The sequence below is a fragment of the Thamnophis sirtalis genome, unplaced genomic scaffold, assembly GCF_051295495.1.
Source record: "Thamnophis sirtalis isolate CommonGarterSnake01/CBP01778 unplaced genomic scaffold, rThaSir2_p1.2 scaffold_11, whole genome shotgun sequence".
NCBI classification, from domain to species: domain Eukaryota; kingdom Metazoa; phylum Chordata; class Lepidosauria; order Squamata; family Natricidae; genus Thamnophis; species Thamnophis sirtalis.
This window is the reverse complement of record NW_028261391.1, coordinates 41,129,359-41,151,381: the sequence shown is the minus strand read 5'-3', so window position 1 is coordinate 41,151,381 and position 22,023 is coordinate 41,129,359. Positions and strand designations below refer to the sequence as shown.

Sequence of the window (22,023 nt, the reverse complement as noted above, 5' to 3'; positions counted from 1 at the left end):
ATCACTATTGTATAGGTTGCTTAGCTTTTGTTGTATATTCTTCTACTAAAGGTTCTTTTAAGAAGCCATGTTTTGAGCAACCTTATATTTATATTTCCTCCATCACAGATTATTTTGTTTTTATTTACTTAAAAGTTAAAAAGGAATCCTTTCATCCTCTTTCTTGCTAACATTTCATTCTTGTGAAATTGGTCTACTTCCAAATCTGGCAAGTTCAGAAATAACAACCAGTTGGATTTCTGGAAAGATCTTTATTGTTGATAGGGTAGTGTAACAGAATCCTGAAAACCTACCAAATTTTCTCAAAAACTTATGCTTAATGTGATTCAAGTATAGTTCCTCCAGTCTTTTTTCTCCCTATGATCTCTCTTCTGTAATGGCTGTTTCTTCCCTGAATTGTCTGTCTCCTCTGTGTTCCCAAAACCTTTTAAAAATTCCATCCCATTTGTTTTGTTTTGAGCTTCAGATCCCATTTCTATAATCTTGATAGGTTAGAGTTAAACAAATGAATGGAAACCATAGGAAACTTCCAAAAATAATTATCAACAGGGGGAAAAGAAATAATATACATTAATATAAGATAGATGTATCTGTGTTGGTTTAGCACATGTTAAAAAAAATTGGGAATAAACGGAATCATAAACTGAACTTGAATTGGCACTGTGGTAACATTGCTAAAAATGAAAATGTATTGATATAATACAGTCTGTAACAATAAAATTGTTCTTTTCAAATAGAATATATTTAATATTGGTTAAACACTTTTTCAAATATTAAGTTCAATTCAAACCATTGAACATATTTTAAGAAAAGTTCAGGTAGTCTTCAACTTATGAACAAATGTTTTGCTGAACAAGATAATTGTTAAGTGAGTTTCCCCCCATTTTATGACTTTTTGCCAGTTACCGTATTTTTCGGAGTATAAGACGTACCTTTTTCCCTCAAAAAGGAGACTGAAAATCTGGGTGCGTCTTCTACACTGAATACAGCTTTTGCCTCCGAAACCCTGTCCCCTTCACCAAAATGGCCATGCATAGCCTCTAGGAAGCTTTTAGAGAGCTCCTGGGGGCTGGGGAGGGCAGAAATGAGCAAAGAACGTCCCATTTTTGCTCAATTTTGCCCCCCCCCCCAGGAGCACTCTATAAGCTTCTTAAAGGCTATCCATGCCATCTTTTTTTACAAAAAAACAGGCCCATTTTCGTGAAAAGCAGCCCACCTCCCAGTTTGCAAAAACTTTATTTTCCTCTTCAAAACCTTGCTGCGTCTTATACGCTGGTGTGTCTTATACTCTGAAAAATATGGTAAGTCAATCATGTGGTCATTAAGCGAATCAGACTTCCCTCATTGACTATGCTTGTTGGAAGGCCACTGGGAAGGTTATAAATGGTGATCATGTGACCCAGTGCAATTGTCATAAATACATACCAGTTGCCAAGTACTCGAATTTTGATCATGTGACCATGGGGATATTGCAATGATCATAAGTGTGAAAACTGGTCATAAGTCACTTTTTTCAGTGCCATTGTAACTTCAATTGTTAAACAGATGGTTCTAAGTCATGGACTACCTGTATCGGTAACAAGCATGTTCAGTTTACTAGAAATTAAGTCTAACACGGTGTGTCTGAAGAATCTGGTTATTAGTCCACAGAAAATATGAGTAGGTTGAGACATAATAGCAGTTTTCAAGTACCTGAAAGTATCATACAGAAAAAGATGGAGAACTGGAAGTCAGATTTCAAATGTTAGTTCTTCCTAACAGTAATGTCAGTTTGACAATGAACCACTTACCAAAGGCTGATATTAACTTCCATTCACAGGATGTTTTGAAACACTGGCTGGATAACCACATGGTACAGAACTTGGCTTTAGATTTCAGTACAGTACTTGGAAGGAGGTCGACTGTTAATAGACTAAATTGTTGCTTCCAATTCTATGATTTTATGATTTTCCCATCTTATTTTAGACAAGAGTTCTTGGTGTTTTCTCATTAAAATTAGAATTCATGTCCAAGATACAAGATCAGATTTAGTTTGATGTATTAATCTCAAGAAGTATATATGGCGGTTAACAGAAATAGCTGTAAAATTAATAAGAAATAAAATTTGCAACCCCCTACCCCTTTCTGTGAATTTAATCAATGCAATAATAGATAAAGCACCTAGAAAAAGATGCAAGGCAACTTACTCTCCTTTTGAAAAACTGTAAAGTTATAAGGTATGTATCCCTCTTGTACTTTTCCCTAAACATCTATATCAGCTTACTACTGGTTTACTAAGTGTTGTACTAGAATCACATACTTTGCAATTTTTTTGTTGTGAACACTAGTTTTATATTTAATATGTATATAAAATAATTTTAAAAAGTTATAAAATAGAACTATGCTGTTATTACAAAACATGATTGGACAATAAGAACATTTAAAATGTTGTACAACTGATTAATTGGTTATTGTTTTTAACGAGCCACAAACATATTGGAAGTGTGATCTTCCCTGCAGTTGAGTTTAAACAGGTACCATCTGGGCAAAATTTATACACCATTCAGCATTACAGCATTCATTATAAGAAAAGACAGTAACATTTTTATTTAATTCACCATCTACAGTTTTCCTTAGAAATGGTAGTCCTATAGCAACTTTTATAAAAACCAATGACTTCAGCCACATCATTGAAGAGTTACTAAAGTTGCATTTTGAAAGAAATACATCAGAACCTAAACCATGAGTTTTTAGAAAGCAACTCCAATCACAATACCCATTCTCCACAACATTTAAACAGCAAGAAGTACATTAATACCAGTAGAACATCACCCCAAGAAGCAAAGGCAGAGATCACTGCATGCTACTAGGTTTAAAAAAAATTGTAGAACCTTTGCAAGTGAAGGAGACTAGACCCTGCAACTGAAACATTCACCCATTGAAACTACAAATCTTTTTTTTCAAACTTAAAAAAGCTTGCTTCCATTTTTGAAAAATGAAACAATGTTTACAAAGCAGGATTCCCGAGGAAAAAAGTCTAGTGTCCCTCCCCCACTGTAATTTGTTCAATTTACTATGAAACTCTTCTTTTGGACTGTATAAATATGTACCAACATCTGAATCCAGAATTTGTGGAATCACTATTTTCAGTTATTTTAGACAACATATAGCAACCAACTAGAACTTAAATGTGCAAGTTATTTTTCCATTTATTTTTCAATTTTAGTGCAATTTTTTATTGTTCTGTGAATGCTCAAAACAGTGACTGTGTGACAAACATTTGGGCAACACTTTACATATTTTTCTACTCAAAACTGTGTTCTGAAAGAAAAGTGTGTACGAAGCAGTTACAGCAACAGCTAAATTAGCAAGGGTTGCAAAAAAGTTCCCTTGTTTTTTTAATGAACTATAAAATATATTTTTATTCAATCAGACTAAGAGGCAACAATGGAGAAGATTAGGGAACGCAAAAAGCATTGATGCACCATAATTTTCAGAATAGAAGACACACTTTTTTTCTTCCCAAAAGAGGGTGAAAATCTGGATGTGTCTTATACACTGAGTACAGCATTTTTGGCCTCCTGAAACCTTGCCCTGCACATCCCATTTTTCACAAAAATGGATGCACAAAGGGTTTGGGAGGCCTGTAGAGTGCTCCTGGGGGCCGGGGAGGGCAAAAAAGAGTGAAAAGGGGCCCATTTATGCTATCCCCAGCCCCCAGGAGCACTCTGCAGTCCTTCCAAACTCTCTGCAAGCCCCATTTTTCCCAAAAAATGGGAGTTTTTTTCTCCTTTTTGCCCTCCCCAGCACCCAGGAGCACTCTACAGGCTTCCCACACCCTCTGCACACCCAGTTTAAAAAAAAAAAAAAAAATGGGCCCATTTTTGCCTCCCAACCCATCATCACATTTTTGCCCTCCCTGGCCCCCAGGAGCACTGTAGGCCTTCCAAACTCTCTGCTCGCCCCATTCTTTGCTCGTTTTGCCCTCCCCAGCCCCCAAGAGCACTCTACAGGCCTCCCACACCCTCTGCACACTGTTTTCATGAAAAACAGGCCCTTTATTTGCCTCCTAACCCCCCCCCCCCACTCGTCACATTTCTTCCCTCCCCGGCTCCCAGGAGCACTTTGCAGGCCTCCCAAACTCTCTGCCAACCCCATTTTTCACAAAGATGGAGCAGAGGGTTTGGAAGGCCTGCAGAGTGCTCCTAGGGACTGGGGAGGGCAAAAATATATATTTTTTAATTTACCTCTTCAAAGTCTTGGTGCGTCTTATACTCCAGTGAGTCTTATAGTCCAAAAATATGGTAATTTCCTTCACTAAAATTATGTTTTACAATAACCAAAAGAACAAAGAAAAGTTGTTAGAATATAGGGATTCCAAACTACTACTTGATAATCTTTTGTGGCTAGCATGGAAGGTTGTGTAATTATTTCATTAAATTCAGCACAGAAATCTTTTAAAAAGTATTATGAGCACTAAATGTTTTATGTTCTTCTACAAAATTCAGTTTTAGGACTGACATTTATTACCTCAGCTTCATGGCAGTGAAGAAGAAAATTTGTTTCATTAAAACAAACTTGAATTAACCATCAAAGATACATAATAACAAATAAAGAATTCCAAGGAATATTTAAATAACCAGTTAACAGAATTTAGTACATCTGAAAAATACCGAAATTTTTCTGCATGGAGAAAAGGCGTATTTATTACACATTAGAACTTCATAATTGAACCATAGCACCATATATGTGAGGATAATTTTTCTGACTTCTGATTTGATTAGTCTTCTTAAGATACTGGGAAAAAAAGTTTTGCTTTAGAAAGTTAAGACTCAAACATGGAAAATAAATCATGGCATATCCTATTTGGTCCACATAAAAATCATATTCATATTCAACTGATATATTTTAATAGGACATATTAAATTACAAATTAAATTTAAAATTCAAGAGGTTAGCTGCAAAAAAAGACAGGAATACTAAAGAGCATTTTCCACCATTTACTCTCATTATCAAAAATATTTTTCAACTCTTCTTGCAAAACAGAAACAAAAAAAAAACATACTGAACACTTACATCACATTCTTCTTCCTATGGCTTTAACCCTCCCTCCCACACCCTGCCCCACCCACAGAAAAGACGGGGGGAAACAAATCTGAAAGTCAACAAAATAATTATCTGCTCACATTGACATAAAATGACACCTGGTACACTATAGAAGAAAAAAGAGACATCACCCAACCAGTATCCAAAATGTTTGTCTTATTTTTAGACCTAGTAACCATCATTGTACATGCTTTGTGCCAAATCCAACATATATAATGTTACAGTTCATTAGCAATGTTAACCAGTTAACAGTTAGATGGCAAACATAAAGGTGTTTAAGAATCTAGGGTATAATGTATTTTTACAACAGCTGCTGAGATATTGCTGTAAATCAGCACATAGTCCTTTATAAAGCAAGATAACAAAAAGGGCAAAATCCAGTGTTGCAAAAGAAACTTTTGACTTGTGAAATAGGACATTTCCTGTCCAACAATCTTACCCTCCTTCCTAAAGGGTTGTAAGGAAGAGGTTTAATTGGACACAACCCAATATTTTCTATTCTAGTCAGCCCATACTTTATGCAAAATAAAAAATTAAATATTAAACACCAATCCTGGTATAAGTAAAATTGATATGAATTAACATACTTTCAATGTGGGTTGACTTTTCCAATGGTGTAATTGTGAATTAATTTCAAAATCCCGCATAATCAGCAGGGTTTCTATCAGCTCTTTAAGGTTATCAACTAAGAGAACCTCCATTCTTGACACATTCTATTCTTGCACGATAGGATTTAATCCAGGAGCCTGCCACACTTCACCTCGTGTATCCTGGTTCCAACCAGGCAAAAACAAAACTGGGGAAAACCAAGTGCTTAATCTTGGAAGAGATATGTTAATTTCAAGTGAAAACTATGTTTTGACAGTGTTATATGCCTTAAACTGCAAGAATGTGCTGATAATTGTCAGATTTTAAAATCTAAAATATAATGATGTCTCAGTAACTTTGGCATAAGACTTAAACCATTTTTATTTTTAGCCAACTAGCATAACAGTTAAAAAAATACAGTATCTATTTCATAATGAACTCAGCAAAAATATTCCGATGATAAATGTTTAGTTTATGACATAGCATGACACAGATTAATGACATCAATCTGTAAAAAAAGTGTGAAATTAAAAAACAGGAATGCCAACTTTTTCTTTTCTAAAAGATGATCAAGCTTTTGAATGTCTTGAGTGATATCAACTGAAGCTAAAGTCCAATATGATCATTTCTTGGTTTCAGGTCAGCATACAGTAGTTGGACAATTATAGTAATATCTTTTATTTCTGAGCAAAGTTTAGGTGCTGAATTATTAACTTCCCTATCCACAAATAATGTGGTATTACAAGATTGGCTGTTGAAGTTTTTATTTGTTTAGCATGTCGTTTTTCTTGCAATGATGATACTGAACATGGATACATCATAAATTAGCACAACTGTGATGGACTGACTAGAAATAATTTCAGTATATTAAATCAATTTCTGATTAAGCACAAAGCATGAATTGGTACAACCAGGTCAGTATTTGCCAAAAAAGTAGTTCTGTATTAAAAAATCATTTACATTAGCATTTGATCTCAAACTATGAGATGTTGCAAGATCTAAAGGCAGTTTTGGGATAATTCCGCAATTACCAGCAAACTATTTCCCTGACACTAACACACAACATAGCAATGAAAACACTTGATACAAGTGATCTATTTGCAGGAGCTCCGGCAAGTTAAAGAGAACCATAGCTGCCTTCAAATTGTAGCAGTCCCCTTACCAAAGGAGGGGCGAAAGAAAGAAAGACTCAGCAGTCATATCTCATGTCCATAGTTTCATCCAAGTTCTTATCATCGTTTGTACTGGCAGCTAAAAATGTCGTTACTGGTGACCCTGTCATATTAATTACACTGGTACTTGTGCTGGCATTGCGCACAGCAATGCTGGTCACATTAATGCCCAAAGTAAGCCTAGTCTGCTCCAAGGCCTTTTCTGGCACTGCAAATGCCTCCAATTTCTTTTCCCCATTAGCCATATATGAATTTTGGCAGCCGCGGCATATGCAGTCTAAACAGGCTTTGCGATTCGAGTAGCAAGGGCAGCGCTGGCCACGACATGTAAGAACACTTGGATTTTGTGTAGCTCGGCCACATTTACACCCCTTTTTCTCTTGTGCCTTTTTGTACACAGTTTTTGTTGGACTTCCTGGCACAACATGACTGCTAGGATTTTTTTCTTTTGACTTTTTTAGCATTCCTGATTTAGATTTTGGATGAGATTTCTTGGTGGTATGGTCTATATTTTTTTTCATGCTTTTATTCGATAACAGTACAGTTTTACCTATTTTAGGAGCAGTACCTCCATTAGGTACAGTTGCTATTGACTGCAAAGACATCTTTGATTCTTGTTTCATCATTATTGGAGCTGAGGCTCCCAATGTTGGGCCGCAAAGAATGCTAGAAATTGGAATATGCTGAAGCTTTTCACTGTCACTTTCTGATCGTGATCGCTTTCTGTTTAATTTTGCTACCTTAGGTGTTGCAGCTGTACATGAAATCCCATGAGGTGAAGCATCCACTGATATATACACATTGTGGCTAGTTGGTGGGGGAGAAAGCTGCAAAAATGGACCATTTGTTAAATTGGTTTCCAAGCTGTGCTGTAGATTAGGGCTACATACTCCTGCATTAGAGTCCAAACTCCGTAGCACTTCCTCAACACTGAGTAAAAGAGGGTCACCAGGTTTGATGTCTTCACTGAAACCATGAATATCAATGCCGGTTGCACACAAGTCACCAGGGGAAACTATGTCACACATAGGCTGAAGACTGCTAGAAATATCTTCAGTTTTTATGTATTGTCCAGGATTACATACATTGACTGTATTTGCATGTTCAGGAGATGGAATATTTACTTCAAGTTTATCTACTGAGAGCCCATTACAACTGGGCAGACCATTAACAGTGGAGCCTTTTACATCACAATCATAGGTGCTTTCAGGTATAGAACAACTTGTTGGAGGCTCAGCATACTCTGAAGTTGAAGGTGAAGGGGAATGGATCAAACACAATGCCAAGGGTTCATCAGGTGCTTTTTCTGTGTCATCACTGAGTGGGGTGCCATCTTTAAGCAAAGTCAAAAGATCTGGGGAACTGTCCACAGCTTGCTTAATATCTCGTCCTAATGGTGTCTGTGTTATATACTCACATAGTTTTTTATAACAGTTCACCAGAATGCTTAACTGTTTATTTTCTTCAAATTGCTCATAGTCTTTGCACCAACTACATGATGGTTTCATCATCATCTTCTTGCCTTTACAGGTTTTGCAGACATAATGTTGACATGTAGAGTTGGTGGGTGCAATTGGATCTTGCAGCAGGTTTCCTAAGAGGGAAAAAAAGGAGATTATAAAAACTCAAAAGTAATTTTAAAATTCTTTTTCAACAACTTGAAAGTTTATGTAATGCCACTGCTGTATGTTTTAGCTGATCAAGCTAATAGAAACAATTGTCATATCATCAACCTATAACAGCACATACTTTCAACTTCATTATCAGTGCTCAAGTATTTGTAATATTAGAGCAAGATACAAGAATTTCTACATTTCCATAATGGCATTTGACAGTTGTTCTGGATTGAATGATACAAGGCTCTCCAATATGTTCTCTGGTTAATTATGTGATATAAATCTTAGTTTAAACTTTTAAAAAATGATTAAAATCTTATATTGACTAAGTTTAATATATAAATGCTAAATAGGCAATGGATATAATTCAGTTTTTAGTGAAGTATGAATTTTGAAGACATTTATAATATTACTATTTATAAGAAATTGGGAAGAATACAGAAATTGACTAAAAGCAGAAGCAAAACATTTGCCAATCAAGATTAACCGCCAAGAGAGAAAAAGTATGTATGCATTCTCTACTATAACCTTTTTTTTAAATGGCCAAATTGTATATATGTGTGGAAGGGTGTCTATGCATGCACACACATATTTAAAATATTAATATTCCTATGGAGCTTCCAGAGAAACTGGCTATGCATTGCACATACTACTTGACTTGAACCCTAACCCTAACCCTAACCCATTCTGGACAAAGAGAATCCCTAATACTGAAAATATCAATAATGAGGGAATAAATTATTGTCATCTCACTATATAAAGAACATGTTTCATTGACCCTACTCAGAATGCAACCAATAACAGAAATGATGAGCAATAGACAGTAGATTCGCTTAGAAAGAAAACATGTTCTATCCACAATTTTTAATGTCTATTGGTAAGAAGTCTTCTGATTATCCATAGGGAAACCTCAGGTAAATACATTTAGTTAGAGCTTACAGAAAAGCTTTGTACAGATAACAAGAACTATTATGTCTAAGTTAAATTCCCAATTTGCCTTAAAATATGTCTTTGAATGTGCATACAAATGCAAATTAATACTTGCAAGCCAAAATGTTTAAATACTTCCTCAGAGGTTATAACAGAAAATGCTACTTGTGTTACGGCTAGATAAGGCACAAAATAAAACTGATGAAAATGAAAATATTACATGAGAGAAATTTCCAATAAGAAGCAAACTGAGGGAAGACATTAGTATGTGCAGAATATAAGGGAATAGTTCAGTTCTCAGCTGCATCCTTAATACTTGTACATAGAGCTAAGTACATACACAAAGCAATTGTAATATGAGTAATTATTTCATCCTAACTTACTATAAATTCATAACCACCAAATACATATCCACCAAATGCAACTAACATAGTGATTTCCAGCATGATCCACACATACGGAAATCTCAGGTAAATAAACAAGTTTTCTAGCAGAAATAAGCTTTATCCAATCCATTAAAAAATAAGCATTAATGAATGGCTTGGATTGCCTAACAAACAGTGATATTTGGTTAATGATGGCAACAGTGATTGCTAAGATTGCCAATACAAAATAATGTGGTTATATGACATCATGCTTTATGATTGCATGGCTTTGTGGTGGAAATTAAAGTCCCAATTACTATAGTTAACCAAGGACTACCTGTAGCACAGTAGTAGAAGGGGAACTATGTGTAAAGGTGACATATACAGACCAGACTGGGATGTATATATCCCAGAAAAAGGAAATGCAAACCACTTCTGTATTAAAAAGTATGTTTAGATCATGTAAGTTCATGTTTAGTTTACACTTCTGTGCAAAACCATTTGCTCCCTTTTGCTGGTTCTAAATTCTTGCATATTGCCACGAACATTATTAGCGCTTCATGTGGATCCTCTGTAAAGCAAGGCTCAGTGAACAATAATGCCCCAGTGACAATGTCTTCCAACATGTGATATGCCAATGTGAAGATATTGCCTTGGATTTACTAAGAGGGTGTGCCACCTTTATCTGCAGTGATTGCAATTACAAATTTCATATAATGGATAATCCAACTTTCCATTGGTTTGTAGGAATTCTTCCCTATTTCTATTACTAAATTGTTTCAGTTAAGTAACATTTGATGATTTTCTAGCATAAACTATTTGTTCTTGTGACAAATTTCTATGGAACATAGATCTGGAATTGGATTTGGTCATTCCAAAGCACTGAATTTGTTCTCCATCCATGCCATATTACTGTAAATGCTAGACAAATGCTAGAAAGATGTGCTATTTTTTTCAAGTTTCTTTCTCTCACTAAACAAATCCCCTAGGCACCTATGTAACATACTAGGTAGCTGAAAGCCAAACAATAACAATGTATGTATCAGAGGGGAAAATGCAAGATAAGTTAAAAGACACTTAGCTGATGACATTTGCACAAACATAGAATGTACAACAGTTTTCTAAAGAAATAAAGGAGGATAGCTATTATCTCAGATCCTCTGTAGACAATCATAGATATCATCAAAATAATATTAAATATGCACCTATAACAGGGCTATACTGATAGAATGACCCATCACATTTTATGCAATGGAATCACATAGTCTTTCACAAAAACCTCAATTAAAAGATAAGAATAGAGGAAAAGGAACATCAATGACTATACAGTACATTATTTATTGACAACTGTGGATGCCTGGATGCTAAAGAATTAAGTACTGGAGTTACTATCACTATGCCCTGCATATGAAATTCATAAGAACAGAAAATCCTGAAATAAAATATGTTCTTACTAAGAAATGGCATAGAAAATAGGAGCACAAGTTTCATCTGTTCTAAAAATATTTACCGTATTTTTTGGAGTATAAGACGCACCAAGGTTTTGAAGAGGCAAATTTTTAAAAAAGTAGGTAGGTAGGTAGAGGAATAGAGAGGGAGAGAAAGAGAGAGAAATACAGTAGGTAGGTAGGCAGAGAGAATAGGTAGGTAGGTAGGTAGATAAAGGGATAGAGAGAGAGAGAGAAATAGAGAGATAGAGAGAGAAATACAGTAGGTAGGTAGGGATAGAGAGAGAAAGAGTAGGTAGGAAGGTAGAGGGATAGAGAGATAGAAATAGAGAGAGAGGGAAAGAAATACAGTAGATAGGTAGGGAGAGAGAGAGTAGGTAGGTTTGTAAGTAGAGGGATACAGAGAGAGAAATAGAGAGAGAGAGAGAGAAATACAGAAGATAGGTAGGGAGAGAGAGAGAGTAGATAGATAGATAGATAGATAGATAGATAGATAGATAGATAGATAGATAGATAGATAAATAGATAGATAGATGGATGGATGGAGAGGGGGAGAGGGAGGGAGGGAGAGAGAGAGAAATACAGTAGGTAGGTACGGAGATGTTTCCAGGTGAATTTATCCATGTGCTGGAGAAGGAAATCACTGACAATTTGCAGCACCTAAGACTTTGTTTCTGCTGGCACAGCACTTGATCAATGTAATTCTCATCAATCAGTTAAAGAGCTTTCCAAAAGGGAGGAAAACGTTTTTACACTTTACAAACCTCCCAAAAACGGCCCGTTTTTCACGAAAATTGATCCTTTTTTTTTCCAAATAAAAGGCATGAATAGCTTTGGGGGGCTTGCAGAGTGCTTCTGGGGGGGCAAAAACTAGCAAAAAATGGCCCGTTTTTCACAAAAACAGGCCCGTTTTTTGTCAAAAAATTGCATGCATAGCCTTATGGAGGCTTATGGAGTGCTGCTGGGGGCTGGGGGGGGGCAGAAAAAGGCTCACTTTTTGCTCATTTCTGCCTCCCCAGCCCCCAGGAGCTCTCTGAAAGCCTCCATAAGAGTATGCACAGCCATTTTGGTGAAGGGGGCAGGGCTTCGGGAGGCAAAAAATGCTGTATTCGATGTATAAGACACACTCAGATTTTCAGCCTCTTTTTAAAGGAAAAAAGCTGTGTCTTATACTCTGAAAAATACGGTAATTACTTATATTATGACTATTTGTTAAAGCAAGTTCTGCAAGTTTTATTGTAAGTGAAATTCTTGCATCTCCTTTTTATTAACGTCACATTATTAATGAACGTATAATCTGGAGAAATTTTATTTTTTTTCAGATTCCAAATACTCCTTTTCTAAAAACAGTATTTTTCTGAAAAGGCAGCCCTCCTGAAGATACATAATTGTGTGGAAAAAATAAGATGCAAAAACAAATGCATTGTTCACACAGCAGCAGAACTATGCACATCTTCCAATTCTTTTTGCTTAAATTTTAAATTAAAAAAATTAAAAATATTTTAATTGAAGCTATATTGACTGTATGAGTATGTTCTTAATTTCATAAATTAGCTTTATCAGATTTATTATGATAGTCAATACATATTTGAGGTATAGTTATTAATTGATATTGAAAACAATGGAACACTAAGGATACATTATATTTATTAATGTTCTATGCCTTTCTCATTACATGGCAGTGTAATTACTAAGGCATTTTTCTTAAGGCTGTGCTCTGAAGTTAAAAATTCACCTGATACAGAATAAAAATATTTTGTATTGGTTTTTAGACTCATCAAGAGAAGGAAATAAGCAACCATTGCTTCCGCTGAAATCAGATTAGCTCCATCCCTTTTGACATTTCAGAAGTCCCTTAAGACCTGGTTATGTTATCAGGCCTGGGGCTCCCAGAAAATTGGAGACATGCTTAGATGGCTGGATTGTTGAGGTAGCCATTCTTATTGTTTCTCTGCCCAGGATTTTTATATTTGTTTTTATAATATCTATTTGTAATGTAGATTTATATTTTTATTTAATATCTGTTGTTTATTTAATTGATGCACAATGCCCAGAATTGCTTTTGATGGGCAGCTATACAAATTAGAATTTTGATTTAATAACATTGCTGTTTTACAACTCAAATCGGACATTTCACAAATATTCTTGAGTTCATAAAGGTTAAGCAGCAACTGCATCCAAATTTCCATGGATCTTAAGACACAAAGGATTAGCACTTTATGAACATAGATTTTGTTCAGTGTAAACTGTTATTAAAAATTGAGTGTATATTATTAATAAAAATAGATGAGTTTAGAGAAGCACATCAATATCTCCTTTACTCAATCATTACATATTAATTAAATAGATTATTTATCTGTTATCTATTTATAAATGAGTAATTCATTAGATTTACAGTATATTCCACCTTTCATTTATGAGCTTAAGTAGGCATATTAGTCCTTGCTTAACAACCGGTTTAGTACTGTTTGAAATGTTGCCCAAAAATGTACTTATGACCTAGATTCTATGTTCTGAGTTCCAGTCAGATGATTACATTTTGGGCACTTGGCAACTGGGCTGCATTTATGGTTGTTTGCAGTATCCTGCGGGCACATGACTGGTTTAATTTTTTTAAAATCAGAAATCAGTGTTTATTTCTAATTTCTGGCAAAAAACACACATTGCAAACGGGTTTGCTTTATGACTGCTGTAAAAGATGCTGTAAAATCAGTCGCATGACTCAATTTATCACCATGATTTTCATCTACTCCTTATCTTATCTAATCCTCATGATTGTAACCTGTGAGCTCTCCTTGCTCTCATTTTCCTTCACAACCCTATGAAGAACGTGAGCCTAAACAACTACTTCTCTCAACAGTAAGAGTCAACTAAACCAGTGATGCATATCCACAAGTTAGTATAAAGAACCACTAGCACTACCAGAGTAGCTTCTTCCTTTGATCCTTTACAAAACTGAGCTGCAGCAATACAAGTAAAATGACAGTTTTTCTTTCTCAAAATAAACTAGAGTGGCATAACCAACCTGGCCTCAGTACAATACATGCACATAGTCATTAGTAGCCCATACAGCTGGTATTGGTCTTTCCGACCCACAGATTCTGCTCAAACAAAATATAATTATTTGCTTGTTGATTTATTTCAATTCAAAGGCTTGCACATCTCAAATTCAGAATTCTCAGCTGCTAATAGCTAATCAGCATAAAAACCATAAAAAAACAAGAAATGACAACACACATATAAGCCACAGTAACCACTGGTCCAAATTAAAGTGCAAACTTTAGTCTAAATCCTATATTAGTCAGAATCAACAATATTGCAACATTTCTTTCTTATTTAATTCAGTTGTATGTATGCCAAGAATTCAACAAGGAAGATGACCATGCATACCCATATACTCATTATCCACAATTCTTTGGATATTTGATAGAATAAACATATAATATATAAAACCAAAGGAAAATAGAAGAACCTCTGACGTAAAATCAGTAGCAGAAATAATATATTCAACACATGAAACCATAAAGATACTATATGACTTATACTTTCTTTGTTTACTATTAGATGGGAAGTCAAAAGAATAGGCAAGAATGGTGGTGCCACAGTAAAGCCTCTTTTTGGGTTATACATTTTTTATCACAACTATAATATTAAAATATTACAATCTTCCCTGTTTAAATTAAACAATCTCAGTATTTAAAAAAAGGAGATTCACTTTTCCTCCCTTCTTCCTGAATTCAAAGAACGTATTTGTAAAACACTTTCCTAAAGAGGCTACTAAAATCACAATTTATATACATTCTAAGGCAAGGTGACAAGTATCATTTAAAAGTGTCAACAATATTTGCTAAAGCATGAATTTAAGCAATATTTATTTTATATTGTTTTTCTCTTATTTTTATTAAGAAATCTGCCCTCAATTGTTGGGAGCAGCAAAACTTTGGGGAAAAAGAAGAGCTGGAGATCAGAAGAAAAGAGGCATTAAGCAACAAAGACAGACTGAAGTGTGAGTATGAGCTGACTAAATAACAATGTTTTGGGTCATTAACATTAACACAATCCTACTCATGAAACTAAATGATACTGTGTTCAAAGCAATTAACTTCCTAGCAATTCCTCAGCTGGTCAAGAATATAAAATTCAAGATCTAAACTGAAGTAAAACATAGATACAGAAATTTAAAAACAACTTTTTTTGTAAAAATAGCGTACAAAATTAGCACCTACCCTTCTGCTAGAAGAATGAAATATTTTAGGAAATATTTAAAAAGGCAGAATATTGTATTTGCCTGGATGAGAACTGGAGAAACATAGGTTTTTTTGAGGCAGGAAGCAGATCACTCTTAATAACCCCACCTTTCTTAATAGCTCCCACCAGATGTCAGCACCTATGAGATAAAGAGATAGGTAGTTCTATTCATAAGCAAATTCCCTGCAGGAAGATCTGAACAAAGGTAGGGCTAGCCCTCAGCAACAATTGCCCAACAAGCCCCTTCATTGCATCAGCCCAAACTTCAACCAAATTTAACTAGACTATTTAACTCCTAGAATTTGTACATGGAACCATGGGAATCTGGCAATAGCCAATTGAATACAGTTTCTTGAACAGGAAGCTCAAGTTCAAAGCCCAAGAAAAGGTATAAATACCCCCACTCTCAACTCCATGTGGTCAGCTGCACCAAAACCCTTGTGGTTCTCTTTCATCATTAAACCATATTTCCAATCAGCCTCCATGTTTCCAGTGTCTTTCTCCTGACTTGGAACTGAACCAGATGGATATTTCTTCCAACAGTATATGTGATACAGCTTTTAACATTTTTCCAGGAATCATAAAAAAGGTAGCACAGTGGTTAGAGTGCAGTACTGCAGGCTACTTCAGCTAACTGCTAGCTGTAGTTTGGCAGTTCAAATGTCACCGGCTCAAAGTTGACTCAGCCTTCCATCCTTCCAAGGCGGGTAAACTGAAGACCCAGATTGTTAGGGGCAATATGCTGACGCTGCAAATCTCTTAGAGAGGGCTGTAAAAAGCACTATGAAGTGGTATATAAGTCTAAGTGATATTGCTATTGAAGACTCTAATCATCACGGCAAATAATTTAACCTAAGCACTGAATTCTACTGGCTTTATGGGTTGTAGATGAGGCTGAATACTGTATTGGTCAAAAAATTCATGACCTCAAATTGAAATTTATATGGGCTAACATGCAAGCATGCAATTAAACGCAAATAAAGATTGTTCTAAAAGACACTAAGAGTTTGGCTCCAGAACGAAAGGTGCTGTTTTCTAAAATTTGCTTTCTATAGAAGGTTTAAGAAAAGAATGTCAGGAATCATGAAAAAAAGAGCACATTAGGATTTTGGTTAGCTTGCTAACCTAAAAGCTACCTTTACAATACAAGACTTTTCTTGCCCTTTTACTATCACATCATCTGTTTAAGCTTCAAGGACATTCTATGAATAGAGACACCTGCTATAGCTAAAGTGGTATATTGTGTTTAAAAAAATCAGTTAAAATTTTGTTTAATTGGTTTCTTAAACTGCCCAGGTTTGCAGAATATGTTGATCCACAAACCTACTTCAAAATAATTATGGGTACTAAAAAAAGAAAGAAAAGCAAATGCACAATTATTTATTTATTTTATACAGTAAACCTCAGCTAAAGGAACATTCAGGGAGATGTCAGTAATGGATGTAAGTAAATATTAATTCAGTCCAAAATGTAGGTATTTGGATCAATTATACAAATATTAAAACTAATACAAATGACCAACAGAAGTTTATACAAACCATCTGGATTATTTCATATACAACAAATGTTTTTATTTTGAGATAATGCCCAAATGGAAATTTTATCCACTATATGAGAAATCTGCTTACTACAGATCTGTTAAAATTGATGGTTTATTTCATTTATAACTAGTTTTAAATCTTATGTTATTCAATTTAGAATCTTATGTTATTCTATTACAAGAGAGATTGGGAAAATCAGGACTAAGCAAAATTAAGGATCTCTACCAGAGATGCCAAGCAGCTATGAGGTGCTTCTATAGTAATAAATACCTGGCTGTGACACTCAGATGCAAGCTTTAAAAAAAACAACACCCCAAAATAAAAGTTAAATTGTCCCTTTCAATGTAAGTGATAATTCTTTTGAAAACAGGAATTCAAAAACGTGATAGAAATGGAAAATCCAATATATAAAAAAGCAATGCAAAACTTACATTATTTATGCATTCATTCATTCAATTTATATAGCTGGCCATCTCAAATATGTGACTCTTACACTTAAAAAAGAATATATTTAAAAATAAACAACCCAGATAAAAACCACTAAAAACTAATTAAAACTTAATTTGTAATAGAGTACAATCCATACAATAATTGACAATACAACCAGCAAACAGGTTCCACTTGAGTTCCAGTCAATATGACAAAGTATGTTTTGAGAGCCTTCTGAAAGGCCAGCAAGCTCAGGGTCACTGTAGATAGTCCTTGACTTATAACAATTAAGCCCAAAATGTATTTTGCTAAGCAAGAAGTTTTTTCCCCTTTTTACAATTTACAGTTGTTAAGTGAATCACTGCCATTAAGTTAGTAACACAGTTGTTAAGTGAACCTGGCTTCCCCATTTACTTTGATTGTCAGAAGGTTGCAAAATGTGATCACATGACCCCAGAATACTGCAACCGTCATAAATATGAGTCAGTTGCCAAGCATCTGAATCTTGATTATGTGATCATGGGGATGTTGCAATGGTTGCAAGTGTGAAAAACAGTCATAAATCACATTTTTAAAATGCCATTGTAACATTGAATGATCATTAAATTAACGGTTGTAAGTTGAGGATTACCTATATAACCTGTGGGGGAGGGGGAATGATGTTTCGAGCCATAGGTGGTGCAATAGCAAAGACTCTTTTTCCAGCTCTGATGGAATAAGTAGGTGTAAGAGGAAAGAGATAGTCTCTCAAATAATCTGTCCTCTTACTGTGTAAAGCTTCAGAAGTCATTACCAGCACTCTGAATTCAACCTGAAAGCAAGCTATTTTGAATTTTACTTCAATAATTAATTCAAGTATTGCTAATTTTAAAATGCAATAGCCATGACCCAAAATGACATATTAACATTAATTAAAGAAAACGTTACAACTTTTCACTGTTCGGTAGAATTTAATGTTTACATTCTACAAGTTGATTCAGCGGATGACTACAATCTTTATAACAGTGATGGCTAACCTTTTTGTCCTCACATGCCAAAAGTGCACATATGCGCACAACAGCACATGTGCCCATGCCCCTAATACAATGCGTGCATGATACACACCCCACCCCCTGTGCATGCGCCCCCCCCGCACCCCGTTTTGGGCCGAGATCTCCCTAAAGCTTCCTAGGACCAAAAACAGGGCACGTGGGGGGGGGGGGCGCTGTCCCCCTGGCCCCGTGCATGCGTACACTATTACAGGTGTTATGTCTGCCTTGTATGCAGCTTTATTCCTCTCTAGCATTCATATCCATTACAGTGATGCATTTCCTGTCTCTCTAGGATTTACCTCTATCTGCTCCTGTGAGACACTTCCTGTTGCATGTATATAGTTATGTTCTTGATGGCTTGTATAGTGTTTTAACTGCATTTTGATAAACAACACATTGCAGAGACCTGAAAATCAGCTGGCTGGCAGGAGGTACACGCACATGGGTGGCAGAACTTAGCTGGGGTGACGGTTCGCGTGCTGGCAGAGAGGCTTCCGCATGCCACAGGCTCGCCACCACAGCTTTATAATAACAGTCCCAATACTCTAAAATGTCTGTGTACGTTTTCTTTTGCTATCTAAGTACTAAAATAAGCAGAGTGCATCAATATACTGAGGTGACCTTATTCTTTTTTATACTATGTATTATGAAAAATATTCTATTCACTTACATAAAATTCTTTAAAAGTAACATGTACAATTTTACATTATTATAACTAAGATTTGTTTATTGCCCAATCACAGGGATTCCAAGCAGCTTAAAGCAACAAATAAAGGAAATACAGAAATGCCTTCAAGTTAATCTTAACTCCTGTTGACTTGCTGGAAAAGCCCCTGCAGTTCTCTTGGAAACATTTTTGGATATAGTTTGCCACTGCTTTCCTCCTAGGACTCAAAGACAGAAAGACATCCATCCAAATAAACCTGTGCTCAGGGAGGCACTAGAACTCAGTTTCCCAGATTTTAACTAACATGCCAAACTGATTCTCATATACAGATATGACTGGGCATAATGTTTTAATTCTTGAATTATGTTAAAACAGGCACAAAAGCTTGTGACACCTAAAAATACTATATGGGTTGGGGGTGACAGTGTGATTTCACATCTATTTCAGAAAATTTATGTAGCATTACTATGTACACATGGCTTAGCCTAGAAGCAATGAAGACAAATAAGAAATTACATGCAGGAAAAACACTCAATAGCACTGTTAAAAGTTGGGGTCCTGCAGCACACATTTGAAATTAGTAAGTTTTACATAAATGGTGTTAGTGATAGTGCAAATATAATCTGCATTTTAAATAAATTAAAACTTTTACTATGAACAAAATCTCATACTATAATTTCAAATCACCACAAATATTTATTTAATGAATTTATATAGCAACTTAAAGTTAATCTGAGCAGTATTCAAAAAACCAAAGCCAAAATATAATCCTACAATATTAAACACCTTTCAATATATAAAATCAAGTAATGAAGGGTTTAAACTGTGATTCACCCATTTACATTATTCTTTCTGTTTGAAGTCACATAACTGCCCCTTAAAATTCAGTGCAAATTGTCTTACAAAGTTGAAATAATTTTCTGAACATTACTGTTCCTAATCTATTGTTCTACTTCATATTCTTGACTTAACATAATACACATAAGTCACATACATTTATTTGCAATTAAGTAAAGATAAGCACTTATAAATTTTAATATATTACAAATGCAAGGAAGGCTGCATCAAAAAATGCATCAACATAAGTTGTCTTGTAGAAGAGCAATTTTGAAGGTTTATGAAAGGTTTAGCTATTCCGAATGATTTCGGAAATCAACCATACCGAAGGATTTAAATAATAGCATTTCAGTTGTACATTTTTAAAATTGTTGCTAGAATATTACTTGGCTTGTATATAATGGATGTATCCACGCATCTATATCCATAGGTAAGTTAATCACAATTTTTTCCAATAACCAATTTTTAGGAATTAACACGAAACACGCTCTACGTACACGGGCTGAGTTTGCCTAGTACACATGCCATACCGAAGCATGTAGTTTTGTTTTATCGCATCGTGAAAATCCAGACCATTTCCATTTACAAAATCTTCTCAAAAGGACAAGCAAGTTCAGTTGCGTAGCAGTTTGTAAAACCCGACAAAAGAGAAGGCAACTTTCAAAACTCCCCGGAGGAAGAAGACCGGAGGGCATGCGTCTCTCGGCTGGCGAGGTTTGCCCGAAAAGGCGGCGGCGGCATTGCTCCCTGCCCATTTCAGTGGGTGTAACAGGGGAGGCGAGAGCAAGCTAGACGGACGGACTGACGGAGACACGGAGGGAGGGAGGGAAGGAGGGCGAAGGAGGGTGCCGGCTCGCCCGCGGCCCAGAACAATAGAAAGCGCCTCACTCACCGCACACGCAGCAGGAGAGCGACTGCCGGAAGTAGGGCAGCAGCTTGCCGATCTCGGCCAGGCACTGCGGATCTTCCCCGGGGCCGTAGCTGAGTACCAGGCGACTGGCGGAGATGTACAAGGCTGTAGCATTCACCGGGTTCATCGCAGACGCTGAGGCCAACGGCTCCGGGCTGAGAAGAAAGCGCGGCTCTGCGCCCAGGCAGGGCAAGCCGAGGGGCGGCTGCGCTCCTAGCCCCGCATCGACGCGCCGTCACAGCCAGGGCCGGGCCTGCTTTTCTCCACTTGCCTGCTCCCCCACCCGCCCGCCCCCGCCACTGCCACCGCCGCAGCTCTTCCTCGCTACCAGCGGCGGCTCCCCGCGGATTACTCCAGGCGGCCGGCCATGCCGGCCTCGCTCCCTCGCCCTCCCCGGGCGCCTCAGGCGGAGGGGAGGCCCCGCATCGGGGGGGCGGTGGCAGGATCCGCGACCCGGCGCAGGGAGACGGCCTGGGCCCGGCTCTGGTAGGGGCGGGGGAGGCTGCTCCGCCTAGAGTTTCAGCGCGTCCATATTACCATGGGTTCCCTGCGCCTCTTCCGCAGAGCTAACGGCTTTGTCGCTCCTAGCCGCCCTCCGCGCAAGAGCCATCCACCACACGCCCAGCTCCAATGTCAATAGCAACCGTTAGATCCAACCGTCACTGCGCAGCCATCACCGCGGCCGCTTAGGTTCGGCACTGCGCATGCGCGGCCATTCTCTACCTCATCGCACCCACCCCCTTCCCGTCCTCTTGAACACTACGGCCGCCGAGAGAGCGAGCGGGGTGGGGTTCCGCCCTGGGTTGCGCCCTCTCGGGGCCTCCGCTGAGCTTTGCTCCGCTATTCGGAAAAGTGAGAAAGGCCGCCTCGTTCTCCGATTCGGTCTAGCAAAAGAACCTCAAAAGGCTGGTGCTTGTCTGATATCCAGAACTGCAGCTTCAATCTGTATCTTGACTAGTAAGAATGGAAGGTTTGAGTGCATGATAATACTTCTTTGAACATGGACAGAGTGCCCCTGCCTCTCAGCAGGGAGGAATTCATGTATTCCGGTGTTGATCCCAGGAACTATTTACAACCAAGCTTGGTTTAAGAGAACAAATGCAATCGACCATAGCACTGTGTCTATGATGGGTTTCCGTAAAAAAGCTAATAAATA

General features: G+C 36.9%; 1 protein-coding gene across 2 annotated transcripts; it reads right to left on the bottom strand.

Moving 5' to 3' along the window:
* Positions 1-4,963: 4,963 nt before the first annotated feature.
* Positions 4,964-21,596, bottom strand: MSL2 (MSL complex subunit 2). Of its 2 annotated transcripts, none has more exons than XM_087725604.1 (2): positions 21,405-21,596; positions 4,964-8,439 (listed from the first exon to the last, which is right to left on the bottom strand). In XM_087725604.1, the coding sequence occupies exons 1-2, from the start codon at positions 21,475-21,477 to the stop codon at positions 6,863-6,865; spliced, it is 1,650 nt and encodes a 549-aa protein (XP_087581730.1). In that variant the 5' UTR covers positions 21,478-21,596; the 3' UTR covers positions 4,964-6,862. The 2 variants fall into 2 exon arrangements, with proteins under 2 accessions (XP_087581730.1, XP_013908347.1); XM_014052872.2 differs by lacking the exon at positions 21,405-21,596 and adding an exon at positions 20,850-21,172.
* Positions 21,597-22,023: the final 427 nt, after the last annotated feature.